This window comes from Myotis nattereri (assembly GCF_964212035.1).
Source record: "Myotis nattereri genome assembly, chromosome: 8".
NCBI lineage: Eukaryota > Metazoa > Chordata > Mammalia > Chiroptera > Vespertilionidae > Myotis > Myotis nattereri.
In genome coordinates this window covers 69369571-69383451 of record NC_138083.1, presented here as the reverse complement: position 1 = coordinate 69383451, position 13881 = coordinate 69369571, and the positions used below count along the sequence as shown (strand labels likewise).

Below are 13881 nucleotides of genomic sequence, written 5' to 3'. Positions count from 1 at the left end.
GCCTCCGCGGAGGGTGGGAGGGCTCAGGAGGGGGTGCCCCCGCGGGCTGGGGCTCGCTCGGGCCTACCCAGGATTCCAAGTCTTCCCGGAGCGCAGGGCTCGGATTCCCGGCGGCTCCGGGCCGGCGGGGCGGGGCGGGGGCAGGAAGCGGCGGAGCGGCGCCCGGAGCGGCTGGGCCCCGCGGAGCCCCGCCGGCTCAGTGAGGCGGTCCCCGGGCCCTGGGGAGCGGCGCGCCCCTGAGTGCACCGCGGGGCTCAGAAGGTAGAGACGCACGGGGGGCGAGAGAGACGGGGGAAGGTCCCGGTGCCCCCGGGAAGGGCGCGGCCCCGGGCGACGCGGGAGCGGGGAGGACGGCGGGAGCTGAGTCTTGGGGCTCCCAGGACCCGGACGGGCGGGGGCGGCTGCTCCGCGGCGGCCTCCTCCCCGACCGGGGCCCCGCCCCTCCGCGGGGGCCTGGCCTGACTCCCGCCGCCCGGACCCGGGCCGGCGTCGCCCGCAGGGTGCCATGGCCTCGCGGCTCCTGCTCCGGCTGCGGCACGCCCTGGCCAGCGAGGGCCCCGCGGAGGCGGCCGCCGGCCCCGAGGCCGAGCAGTTCCCGGAGAGCTCGGAGCTGGAGGACGACGACGCCGAGGGCCTGTCCTCCCGCCTCAGCGGCACCCTGAGCTTCACCAGCGCCGAGGACGACGAGGACGAGGACGAGGAGGACGAGGAGGTGGCCGGCCCCGACCCGCTGCCCCTCGGGGACCGGGCGTCGGGAGAGGACGCAGGCGAGTGCGGCGGCGGCGGCGGGAACCCCGGAGCGCCCTTGGGCCCCCACCCAGTGGAGCCCCGAGTTGATGCTGCTAAACTCCGAAATGTCGGCGCTTCTTTAAGGGTCCCAGCCGCCACTTGGCTGTGTGGCCTGGAGAGTCAAACGCCTCTCTGACCAAGGTTCCCCTCGCGGTGTCAGGTGGGGAGTCACCCATCTCAGGGTTGCTGGGCATCCATGTACAGTCGGATAGAAATGTAATGAATGCGCTAGGGATGTTTGGGGTGGAGATATTTATTTAGCGCCTACTCTCTGCCAAGCACGGCGTTTGGCATCCAGCCTCTCTGTGGCCCTCAATTTCCATTTATGACGAAAGGGGATAAAGCTATTGTCACCTGTTGGGAGGCGTGAGGTCATGGCCCATGGTGTATGTCGACCCCGGCCCCAGGCCTGTTGATGGGACTGGTCATGTGCTCATGCAGAACAGAACCCCTCTCCCGATGGGCAGCGGAGCAGTCAGCTCCTGGCACGGCAGTTGCAGGATTTCTGGAAGAAGTCCCGGAACACCCTGGTGCCCCAGCGGCTGCTCTTCGAGGTGACCAGTGCCAACGTGGTCAAGGACCCCCCTTCCAAGTACGTGGTGAGTGCGGGTTCAGGAACCCCTGGTTGTGAGTCTACAAGTCTATCTAAGACAAAGTAGGGAAGATCCCAACTTCCTGGCTGTGTAGTTGTAAGTGGCTGCCCCCATTTTACAGATGGAGAAACTGAGGGCACAATGGGGATGTAACTTGAGCAAGTTACATCCCCATTGATAGCTTCTTTGAGACTGAGTAAAAAAGGATTGTGGGCCTGTCTCCTCTCCTCGTTTTGAAAATAAGAGAACTGGTGTGTGTGCCCCTACGCGCCCCCCCCCCCCCGCCCCCCAAGGTTTTGCAAAATGTAGCAAGATGCAAGGTACAGAGGAAAGAATATTATGTGGATCAAGTTTGAGACCCAAGTGGCATTGGTTAGTATTTGTTGTTGTTTTTTTAATGGGTTTTGGATGCAGAACTTGATTTAAGTCCCAGTTGTTTGACCTTGGGTGAGTTGTGTAACCTTGATGACCTTTTCCTCATCTGAGTAATGGGAATAATGCCAAGAACAGTCACAGGAATTAAATGGGACAGTGCACAGAAAGCCCTTAGCCCTGTGCCTGGCATTATGAAGTGCTCAAAGAAAATGTATAATAAAATAAAAAATTAGCTCCCTTATTATTACTTACCTTTGGATTGAAAATGCCTGGCATCTAGGGCCTGTTGTGGCCTCCTTACAACCCAGGTCAGTCAGTTCTCAAGCACCCATCCTGTACAGAATAATCTTGTTGTAAGGGCTCCATTTAGGGGGGTTTAGTGAAGAGCAATGTGGGGAAGAATCTGGAGTCCCTGTTTCTTCTCTGTGGAAAGGAGAAACTGACATAGAAAGTGAGGCCTGCCAGGTCTTCTCTCGGCCAGCCTGAAACCCAGTCTGACCTGGCTGGTTCTGGCGGCAGCAGCTCCCTTCCTCTCACTTCCCTCCTCCTCACCACCCTCCTCCATTTCTGACTCAGCAGGAAGGGGCCTGGAGCCCTGTCCCACATCTGGACCTCTCCACCCCTCCCTGCTGCTACTAGTAAACAAGGGCCACACCCACGGGGTGACTGCCTCGATTTGAGCAGGGATTGATAATCAAGTCTTAAGTGGCAAAAGTCCTGGCCAGGCATCATGCATAGAAGGGGACCCCAAGGATCAATGATCAAGGAGCAGCTGCGAAACAAGGCAGTATGGGGGTGACTCTGGGAGCAGGATGGCCAAGTATGCCCTGGCCAGTGTCTGGGGAAACAAATCACCTCCTTTGTGCAGAGGGGACCCTAAATTCTGATTGAACTTCTCCTCGGGGGGTTAGAGCACAGGCTTTGGAGTTAGGTCAGCCTGGTTTTAAATCCCAGCTGTGCCATTTCCCAGCTCTGTGGCTTAAGGGATGTCTTTTTATGTTTTATTTTTTAAAATATATTTGTATTTATTTCAGAGAGTAAGGGAGAGGGAGAGACAGAAACATCAATGATGAGAATCACTGATCAGCTGCCTCCTACACGTTCTCAACCAGGGATTGAGCCCGAAACTTGGGCATGTGCCTCAACCAGGAATCAAACTGTGACCTCCTGGTTTGTAGGTCCATGCACAACACAGATGAGATAATGGATATAAAATGGTTTGGTGCCAAAAAATAAAAATCAAAGCCAAAGTAACATAAGGGATCATTATAGACCAGTTCTTACTGAAGTGTGTTCTACAGAAAATGGGTTTTCTTCCCTAGCCGTTTGGCTCAGTGGATAGAGCAGGCTGAAGGGTCCCAGGTTCCATTCTGGTCAAGGGCACGTACCTCGGTTGCAGGCTCCACATCCCTGGACCTGGTTTCTATCTCTCCATCTCTCTCCCACCCTCCCACTATCTCTAAAAATCAATGGAAAAATATCCTCGGGTAACGATTAACAAAAAAGAAAAGTTTCCTGGAATGTTAATAACTATTCCTTAGAAGAAAGATTTTGCAGTCATTATGTTTTGGGAATGCAGAGTTGAAGAGTAAAATAAAATTCCTTTACTGTTTGACTTTTTAATCCTTAATATTAAAGTATACTGTGAATCTCTGAGAAAAGGATAGAACAGGCAAACCTAATTGACCAGAGGTGGCTATAATACTGGTAGTTTCACAGAACAAATTCGAGAAAAACATCTGGGTTTGTTGTTAGTATGCCTTTAACATACTAAAGGAGGTTCCCTAATCCCCTTTTTAAACCTGTTGGCTTAGCATTCTTATAGATTAATCCATGTTTGGGTTCTCAGACCTGGGGGAAGTCTCATGGTGATCTCCTTCAGTGTTCTTCCCCAAACCTCAATTCCAGTACCACCTTCACAATTCTTGTCCCATCTGAATGCTGCTTGTACCAGTCTCTGTTTAACATTTTTATTTAAAGAAATCTTTTTCTTAAGTAAGTTTAAAAGACAACCTTATAGCATACTATATGTGGAAAGCTTTCACTTGCCATAAAGAGAAGATACCCGTAAAAATAAAAGCAGTGAAAAAGTCCTTAAGCCCTGCCTGGATGCTGTTGCCCGAAGGCCCTGACCCAAGATCCATTTCCTGGTTCTTTTCTGAAAATGGAGCTGAGCCGTGTGAAAGTGCTCAATTTGCAGTCAGAAAGAGTCAAAGAGGACCAGGGGGGAATCACCTCCTGCCTGTGGTTCAGTGTTATTACTCCAGCACACACCTCCTAAAAACCTCAGGACTAACATTTGTACACATCCCACACCTGAGTAAACACTGACCTGGGCCAGCAGGTCATCCACTAGAGAAGGAACTGACTGGAGGGGCACTGCCTTGGCTGATGTCACTCACAGTGAGGAGTAGCTGGCCTGGGGTTAGAACGTGAGTCTGAGCCATTGTACTTTTCACGTGGTCATTCCTGGGGTGTCTGAAGACCTGTCTTCCAGGTCTGGGTTGGAATAACCTGGCTAGGGATGTGGGAGCTCTGTGTCAAGAGTAGAACAGAGCTCCTTAAACGTTGGCTCAGAGGCTGATTGGCCTGGGTTTCCACGAACCCCTGGTTTTCCGGAGGGGCTGTCAGAAGAGCTAACTGCCCTAATGGGAAGGGAGTACTTTCTGGAAGGGCAAAAGGGCAGCAGCTCCAGGCACTGAAGTTCATCTCTGTCTTTCTCTCCCCGTGCTGCCTTGGGCCTGGGTCATTTCAGACGAGCCTCAGGTAAGATGGACTGGGCTCCCTAGCTGCTGCCCTAGCAGCTCCCACCTTCCTGGGCCCAATCTTAGGGGTAAAGGGAAGGGGGGGGGGCAACAGAGCTGGAAGTGTGGGTATGGGGAAGGAAGGGGCCCCTGGACAATTTGCACCTGCCCTGACCCCCACCCTCCCTGCAGCTCTACACCCTCGCCGTGATGGGGCCAGGGCCACCAGATCACCAGCCAGCCCACATCTCTCGCCGTTACTCAGACTTTGAGCGGTTGCACCGAAACCTGCAGCGGCAGTTCCGGGGCCCCATGGCTGCCATCTCCTTCCCCCGTAAGCGCCTGCGCCGGAATTTCACTGCAGAGACCATTGCCCGCCGCAGCCGGGCCTTTGAGCAGTTTTTGAGCCACCTGCAGGCAGTCCCCGAGCTGCGCCGTGCCCCAGACCTACAGGACTTCTTCGTGCTGCCGGAGCTGCGGAGGGCACAGAGCCTCACCTGCACTGGCCTCTACCGTGAGGCTCTGGCGCTCTGGGCCAATGCCTGGCAGCTTCAGGCCCAGCTGGGCACCCTCTCCAGCCCAGATCGCCCTCTGCTGACCCTGGCTGGGCTGGCTGTGTGCCACCAGGAGATGGAGGACCCTGGGGAGGCCCGGGCATGCTGTGAGAGGGCCCTTCAGCTGCTGGGGGACAAGAGCCCCCATCCTTTGTTAGCACCCTTTCTGGAGGCCCATGTCCGGCTCTCCTGGCGCCTGGGCCTGGATAAACGCCAATCAGAGGCACGGCTCCAGGTCCTGCAGGAGGCAGGCCTGACCCCCACGCCACCCCCCAGTCTCAAAGAATTGCTCATCAAGGAGGTACTGGACTAATCTTGCCTAGACTTAAGGTTACCCTGGGGAGAGGCACTGCCCCAGGATGCAGCGGTGGGGGACCGACGAGGGATGAGGACCTGAACAGCAGCTGGGAGGCTGTAGGGGGTGTTGGGAACCCCTAGGAGTAACACAAAGAATTTGTAGCAGACAGAGGAAACGTGGCTCTTCTGTTGGGCTGGGCCCAGGAAAAGCTTTGGCTGGGGATGCCTGGGACCCGGGATGGTGCAGGGAGGAAGTCTGATGCACTCTCTCAGCACATGCACAGCTGGGGCTGTGCCCCAGGCCAGGGTCAGTGTCCCCTTTTCCTCGGGCCTCCAAGCCAGTGAAGGAGACGAGTAAGGGCCAGGACTCGGGAGTCTTGGAGTTGATGGCTGGCGGGAGGGCTGCAGTTCTGGCCCAGGGAAGAAAGGCCAGCAGGTCCAGTGGTAGCAGCCTCTTTATTGGGTGAGGGACAAAGCCCAGCCCTCAACTGTAATTCCTGCCTCGCCTCAGGAGTGGGGGGAGAAGGGAGATCCTTGAAGCCCAGGCCAAGCTGGTACCTCTGGCTACAGCCTGCTCTCTCTGACCGGGGGCTTCACTCGGATCACGCCCTCCTGGGCACAGGATACAGCCAGCACCCCGTCCCGACGCCACAGCTGCCCACGGACCAGCCCCCGGGAGCCACCTGTGGGTGAGAAGGGTAAGAACAGCCTTCTCTCTCCTTTAGCACAGCCAAGCGGGCTTCTTAAGAAGGGTGCAGTCCAGGTTGGGCTGCCCCACACAAGGGCACACTGCGTATTGTGCCCCTTTATGAGCCTAACGTGTTCAGTCATGGGGTAGCCATGGGAACCCCACAGAACAGTTTAAAAGCACTTTACATGTCCTCGGGCTTCCTCACAATCACAGAGTGGGAGTTCTGAGAACAGTCTCCATCAGTAGCTTGGCTAAGCAGATCTACTGGCCTCTGGCCACTTGTGTTAGGAAACCCATCAGTTCCCTTTATAATAAATCAAACCAGTCCCTCCAGGGTGGTATTATATGAAAAGCACCCCAACCCCGAGGGGACAAAGGAGCTCAAGGGAGAGGACCTGGGGCCATGAAGTCTGGCCACCCCTTCCTCCGCACCTGCAGATTTCCTCTCCCTTGTCAGCCTCGGGCCTGAGTTGGTGCCGGGTCCCTTCCATGTAGTACAGCTCACTTAGTCCTCACAACAGCCAAGTGAAGAAGGGTTTGTCCCCTTTCCTGGATGATGAGCTTAAAATTCAGAGAGGTGCAGGAACTTGGCCATAAGAATCAGGCCAAAACCAAGTATCCTAACTTCAAGGTTGTTGATCCTGTATTGTGATGCTATTGGTACTTTTTGTTTGTTGGTTAGTTTGCTTGTTTTGTTTATTTTTGATGCTATTGGTACGTAAGAGTCCCCCTTCCCTGATGAGTATAAAGAGCCCCTTAAGTTTTGTCTCTGTTTTACAAAACAGTTTTCATTTGAAAAGTACTTCTTTGGAAAGGAATCCAGGGCCCTGGCAGCAGACATTGATGAACGAGCCTGGGATTCTCTATGTCTCTGATGAGGAGTGTCCCAGCAGAGGTTCCTTTAGAAACCGTAGAGTGCCCTGAGCCAACCAGGGTAATCGGCAGAATCACTTACGGAGCTTCTTAAAAATATAGTTTCCTGGACCTCTTCTAAGACCTGCAGAGTCAGAATCTTAGAATCTGAAAATCAATTTTTAAAAAGCTCCCTGAAGTGGCCACCAGGTTTGGCTACTCCTCTAATACAACTCTGTTTATTTAAATGGGGAAACTGCCCTGACCGGTTTGGCTCAGTGGATAGAGCGTCGACCTGCAGACTCCAGGGTCCCAGGTTCGATTCCGGTCAAGGGCATGTACCTTGGTTGCGGGCACATCCCCAGTAGGGAGTGTGCAGGAGGCAGCTCATTGATGTTTCTCTCTCATCGATGTTTCTGACTCTCTATTCCTCTCTGTAAAAAATCAATAAAATATATTTTTTAAAAAATAAATAAATGGGGAAACTGAGGCTCGGGGAGGAGATAGGACTTGTCCAAGATCAGACAGAGATTCTGAAGTGATTCTGGGACTAGAACTGGGGTCTCTGAGATAAAGTAGACCATATTCCCAGCAGTTACAGAAATTAAGAGCTGATTATGTGTCCCATCCTCTGGCCTCACCCTGTTATTTTGAAGATAAGGATGCCAAAGCCTAGGGGGGGGCAGGAGAGAAAGTGACCTGTGCAGTGCCCCATAGAATGTGGGTGGGGAACAGTATGACCCAAGAAAGCAGGCTCCCTGCCACCCCAAGGCCAGTGCCCTTGTCCCCTGTGGCCCCACACTCACCAGCCCAGGGGCTCTCACACTCATAGAGCATCCAGTGGTCAGCTCGGAAGGGGGCGTGGAACCACATGGAGTGGTCCAAAGAGACCATGAAGTGCACCTTATGCTGACAGTGGTGGGGCAGCAGCGCTGTGCTCAGGAAGGCATAGTCCGAGATGTAGGCAGCCACGCAGCAGTGCATCTTGATGTCGCCCTCCCCTGCAATAGGTCCCGGTCCCATCAGCCCTGGGCTCCTGGCCTCTACAGCTCAGGACCTGCAGGGAGGTGGGGGAGACAGGGGCTGCCGTGCACAGCTATGCAGACTGTTCACTGCACGAGGGCACCTGGCCCAAGGTGTATGTGATGGGGGAGAGGGAGGCAGGGATGGAGCCCTCACTCCCCAAATCTCCCACACAGGCACCTTAAGATTAGCAGTGTGCCTGCCTTTCCCAGAAAGGGCCTACATTAGGATTACAGTCACCTCCCATTCTCCCCATGCAAAGGCCTAGTAGGGCCCCGGTGAGAAGATGAGCCAAACTCCCCATCATGGGGATGAGGAAATAGGCCCAGAGGGGGGAAGTAACATGCCCAAGGCCACACAGAGCGAACAATATGCAGGCCTAGACCCCTGGAGAGTGTTCTCTTCCAGTCCAGGAGGTCCTCTTACCAATATAGCCCTTGGCTCGCACCCAGAACATCTGTTTGGGCTCCATGTTCTGCAGCTGGCTCAGGCTGGATGGGTTTATTAGCTTGATCTCAATGGGCACATCCTGGGCAGCAATCCGGTTCAGGCCCACTCGGTACTTCTCTTGGAGGTTAGGGTCCCTGAAAGTAAAGGGTTGAGGGACTTGAGGAGACCCAAAGAGAGGGGAAGCTTATCTTCGGAACTGTTTATTCTGACTCCCCTCTTTCCTCCAGAAGGAGTCCAGACTTAGCCTGAAAGTCTCCCTCTCCTCTGGCAGGCAGGAGCGTCAACTATTTGAAGCCACTCTTTGCCTCTTATGAGCTGTGTGGCCTTCTGCACATTAGTAATCTCTCTGAGCCTATTTTCCCGTCTGCAAAATGTGGATAATGACAGTAACCTACCTGATAAATAAACATCGTGGAGAAGACAAGATAATGCATGTAGTCATGAGGCGCAGCCCAATATGTACCGTTCTAAGCATTTCACCCACATTAACCCATTCCTCACAACAACCATGTGAGACAGCTGCAATGGTCACCCCCCTCCCCCGATGACATGAAATAAGCACAGAGTCCAAGTAGCTTGCTGAGGAAGTAAAGGCAGGCTTTGGGCCCAGGCAGCCTGATTCGGGTCATACTCTTAACCACTTCACTATTCCAAACACTTGGCAACCAGGCTGCCCAACTGGGACTGAGTTATCTAACCCTAAGCAATTGGGAACACTGTGTCCATGGGGAAAAGAGCCATTTCCAGGGAAGCCCCTTCACCCAGTAACAGCCACCCTAGTGCGCACCAGGATTTCCATTTTCAGCCCTATCCTCTCAAGCACTGTCCATAGAACCTTCAGGGATGATGGAATGTTCTGTATCTGCACTGTCCATGGCGGTAGCCACTAGCCACATGTGGCTACTGAGTGCTTGCAATGTGGTTAGTGTGGTTAATAGCGAGGAACAGAACTATTAATTCTACCTAGTGTTAATTAATTTAATCCTATGTAGCTAATGGCTTTCTTACTGGACAACACAGCTCTAGATTTAGGGACCTTTAAGAACATTACAGCAAACATTTTTAAGCTCCAACCATAAACCAGGCTCCAAGCTTACTCCTGTCAGTCAACTGTATAACTACAATTTACTGAACACTTAAGTGCCTTATTTTATAATTGAGGGCACAGGCTCAGAGTGGGAAAGCAACTTGCCCAAACTCACACAGCTAGCAGAGACAGTCTAGATTTGAACCTAGACCTTTCCCAGGTTCAAACTCACATCTGCCCCATCACACCCTGCTGCCTCCCCAGCCAGCAAAGACCAAGGCACTCTCCCTCATACAGCTGAGAGGTAGGCAGGGCAGAAACATACATTTTTCAGATGAAGAAGCAGGGCTCTGAGAGGCTGGGGAGTTGGGCAGAGTCCCAGAGCAAATGGGCGCTAACAGAGCACAGCCCTGGCCAGAATCCATGTGTCTGTCCTGTCAGAGGCCAGAGCTCTTTCTCTTGCCCTGGCATTTCCCTGACTTTATCAACTGTGCTCTAAGTAAGAGATATATTTTACCAGGTGACATTTAAAATATTTCACACACACTAAGGCAAAGGCAGCAGGAACCCTCACCCTGCCAGGCATTACCTCCTAGGCTGCCGGATCATGTGACCTTGAAGGGGTAGTCACTCAGGGACTAGAGAGGTGAGTATTTGCCAAGTAGTTAAAAAAAAAAAAAAAAAGAAGAAGAAGTCATCCAATATTTTAACAACCAGTAAAACTGTACCTGAATTGGCTGAATCATAAGCCCGCATTTTACATCCTGACCCACACACAACTGAACCTAACCTATCACAAAGGGATTCTTACCTTTACTATACACAATACATTCCGATATCATCTTTCCTAGTCCATATTTTTAAATAGTCAAGACGCACTGAAGGATTCCATGACCCATGAACAGGAAGCAACTGCAGTCTGAACACTGTCCTGAGCCTCCCGGGCTCTCACCTTAGGTACTGGTCGATGAGGGTCTCGTAGTCGAGCAGCTCTTCCGGTGGGGGCACTGAGGGCATGGAGAACTGGTGCTGCAGGGGGCTGGGCTGGGTCTTCTGGAAGGAGGCCTGGCAGATGAAGATGGGCCTGCCATGCTGCACGGCCTTCACTGAGCGCACTGAGAAGCTCGCCCCTGTTCGCGTCCGCTCTACCTGGTACAAAACTGGCACCTTCGGGTCCCCTGTAGGGGACACAGGGACATGGTGAGGCTGAGTGAGCCCCACAGTGAGCCTGTCATCATCACCATGGCTGGACAGGCACCTCTGCTACTCGTTCTCCATTCCTTTTCTGCTTGGTAGCTACTGACTGAGGTCTGCTAAGGTCCGTGTACTGCAGATACAGAGAGAACACCAGACCCTGTCATAAGGATGCTCTCAGTACAAGTGGAACTCTTCTTTCTCAACAGTGCAGAACAGAAGGGACATTGCCAGATACCCTGCATTCAAATCCTAGCTAATTAGCTGTGTGACCTTACCAAAGACACTTAACCTCTCTGAGCAGTTTACCCGTCTATAAAATGAGGATCATCATGGTGTTCATACCTCTCAGGATTTTTATAAGAATGAGATCATAACTGTAAAGTGGTTAGCATAATATCTGGGACACAGAAGGATTGCAGTATCAAAAGGCTAGCACTTTGGGGCTTGCAACCAAATTGAAGAAATAGAGGACACTTTTGCTCCCAATTGGCTTAAAGGTAAGAGATTATACACACACACACACACACACACACACACACACACACACACTGTATATATTTGTAAAAGGAAGGGGAAAACCTCACTATTGTTTTCTTAATATGAATCACATATTGTTAAGTTCCATACATTCTTCTAAGCTGATGGGACTATGCAGAAGGCAGTGTGACTCTTAAAATTGGGGACATCTGCCTTAGGAGTGAGGGAAAGGGAGGGATAGCAAGTGAGATTTTTGTTTCTCAAAGGAGAGCCTGGGTTTTAAAAGATTACTTTCTTGCTCCTTTAAGCTGCAAGCAGCTGTTGAGATCATCTGGAGAAAACACTCTTGTCCCGCCCTCATCCATTTTTCTGATGAGATGAGCAAACCAAGCCTCAGGGAGGGGTGTAACCTCGATCAAGGTGGCATGATGGCTAATTAGTACTGAAACTAGACGCACTGTCTCTGGATTCCCAGGCCCATGCTCTTCCTTCTCCAAGGCAAGGCGCCTACCTCCACAATCCTAGCAGAGGTTACCGCACTGCTCAGGATTCCAGCATAGTACTTACTAGAGGTTTGTAAACAATGAACAAAAGACCCACTGGAGTAGTTAAGCCAGTGTTGTGTCTTTTGGGGCCAGATAACAAGCAGTTGTGAGGCCTAAGGCTCTTCTTGGCTCCACCCAGGCCTTGTTCCTCTCCAGGCTCCCCTGTGGATGGAGATCAACCCCCCCTCCCCCACTGTCTCCTCCCAGTCCTCCCTCTCTCCTAAGTCAGCCCCCCAAGGCCAGGAAGAAGTGGCTGCTGGGCCTCCAGGGCTGGGTTGGGGGCAGGGGAGGGGTGCTTACCTGCCCGAACAAAATAGCAGTGCAGGGAATGCACTTGAATGTCTTCACTCACAGACTTGGCTGCAGCCACCAGGGCCTGCCCCACGATCTGACCCCCAAACAGCCGCTTGGTTGTGGGTATCCAGTAATGCCTTCCTCTATGGGGAGAAAGAGAAAGCAGGAAAGACTTCAAGGTTGGGCCAAAATCCTGTGACAATCATTGAGCTTCTAGTGCAGATCTCGTAACTTTATTGGAGTTTGGGATCCTTTTGAGAATATGGTAAAAGCCCTTTCCCCAAATATTCTTACATCATTCTACGTGACAGCATACATCTTCAAGGCCTTGGGGATTGCCTAACCCTTCTGTGGACTTTAAGGAGCCAACCCCCATATTTTAGTAGAGAATAGGGATCAGAGAGGGAAGGTGACTTTAGCAAGGTCACCCAGGTAAACATTGCTAATCCTTAGCAGTAGCTGGGTCTTTTGACCCCAGGTCTAGTATGTCTTCACTGCCCATACCAGGGTAAGGCAGAAGCCTCTGACGGCCTTGGGATACGATGAGCCCCAAGAGCTAGGGTGGACTGCATCAAGGCCTGCCACTTACACGCCCCCAACTTTGACAACCCAAGAGCTAGGTTTAGAGCTCAAAGGGCCCTCAGTCTTCAAGTGTAATCCCTTCAGTGTGCAGATGAGAAAACTAGGGGCCCAGAGGTGAAAGGGGCTTGCTGAGTGCATGAACCTTATGGAGGCTGAAGGGTTTGGGTCTCTGGCTTTCCAAGGCCCAAACCAGCTAGGCATTTTTATATAGTGCATTGTAAATAGCCCTCCAGGAAGTTATTTGTAATTTCTTAAGTAGGGGGAAGAGAAGTGAACACCCTAAATAGCTCCCAATAAGCCAATAGGAGCCTTGGAGGCTCAAACTGTAAAATCCCCAGCTGCAGTCAAGAATGTAAGGTGTGTGGGGAAGGAAAATGGCTCAGGCCTCAGGATGAGTACGGAGCTACCGCACCTCAAGTGGTGGTGGGGATGGGTTTTGTAAGAGGGAAAGGATAGTGAATATGCAAGGAGCTGAGGGTACGTTTTAAACTTGATTAGCCCTTGGACTAATCGCACCCCTCTTTAGACTGGTTCCCAGAGACATGGGAAGCTGCTGAGAAGGATATCTAAGGTCACCACTTTATTTGCCCAGAGGGCCATGGCCTCCTAGGGGTGGCGCTGCGCAGACCCGGCGTGGAGAGGGAGTAAGCCCAGGCAGCGAGGAACAAGTTCTCTCCCAATGGCGACAGAGCCTGCATCCCACGCAGAGCCCATCTTCTTCCAGGAGACTACGAGCAGAAGGCTACGGGGTGGTGCAGTCGAGATCAGGAGCATCTGTCCCAGTGCGGGGTGCGGGCCAGATGCGGCAGGCTACCTGAAGAGATCTTCGTCCAGCGGCTCGAGGTTGAGCACGCTGGTGACCAGGACGCTGCGAAGGTCCCCGGGGGGGTCGCCACCGCCCTGCCCATCCTCCGGGGTCTGCGGGGAGGACATGTCGATCACTTGCCGGAGACTGCGCTGAACCCGACGCGCGGGGACGTGCGCGGAACTCGCAGATTCCCGCAGCTCGCTCCAGTAACCGGAAGTCTGCAAGCCCTGAGAATAAGGGATGCAAATTATGATTGGACAATGCTCCTGTCAGTCTGCGGGTGCGTGGCTATCTTTCTCTAGCTATTGGAGAAAATGAGTGCCAGTCTGAGAATTCCGTGTGTGATTGGAGGGGCGGATCCAGGGCTTGATAAAGAGGGATTAGCGTCATTTCCCCTCAGTCAGATAGCAAGGGCGACCCCAGCCTCTTTTGCCGCCTCAGACCTGGGGCTCCTGAGCTTCATAGCTGGCCACCAATTGGGGCCGAGCTCGAAGGCGTTCTGGTCCGACGGCAGCCTGTAGACCCTCATAGTGTGACCTCTGACCCCTGGTGTTGATCTTAGGGCCATTCCCTGGCGTGGGCT

At 52.9% G+C, this 13881-nt stretch overlaps 2 protein-coding genes across 4 annotated transcripts; one reads left to right on the top strand and one right to left on the bottom strand.

The window, feature by feature from the left end:
* The first annotated feature begins 486 nt into the window (after window positions 1–486).
* Window positions 487–6809, top strand: SNX21 (sorting nexin family member 21). Of its 2 annotated transcripts, none has more exons than XM_081097886.1 (3): window positions 487–767; window positions 1231–1381; window positions 4694–6809. In XM_081097886.1, exon 3 carries the CDS (start codon window positions 4712–4714, stop codon window positions 5366–5368), a length of 657 nt encoding a protein of 218 aa, XP_080954012.1. In that variant the 5' UTR covers window positions 487–767; window positions 1231–1381; window positions 4694–4711; the 3' UTR covers window positions 5369–6809. The 2 variants fall into 2 exon arrangements, with proteins under 2 accessions (XP_080954012.1, XP_080954011.1); XM_081097885.1 differs by having other exon boundaries at window positions 492–767; window positions 1231–1388.
* Window positions 5732–13497, bottom strand: ACOT8 (acyl-CoA thioesterase 8). 2 transcript variants are annotated; one of them, XM_081097888.1, is made up of 6 exons: window positions 13305–13497; window positions 11915–12051; window positions 10348–10573; window positions 8345–8502; window positions 7702–7896; window positions 5732–6035 (listed from the first exon to the last, which is right to left on the bottom strand). In XM_081097888.1, the coding sequence occupies exons 1-6, from the start codon at window positions 13421–13423 to the stop codon at window positions 5917–5919; spliced, it is 954 nt and encodes a 317-aa protein (XP_080954014.1). In that variant the 5' UTR covers window positions 13424–13497; the 3' UTR covers window positions 5732–5916. The 2 variants fall into 2 exon arrangements, with proteins under 2 accessions (XP_080954014.1, XP_080954013.1); XM_081097887.1 differs by lacking the exon at window positions 5732–6035 and having other exon boundaries at window positions 6754–7896.
* Window positions 13498–13881: the final 384 nt, after the last annotated feature.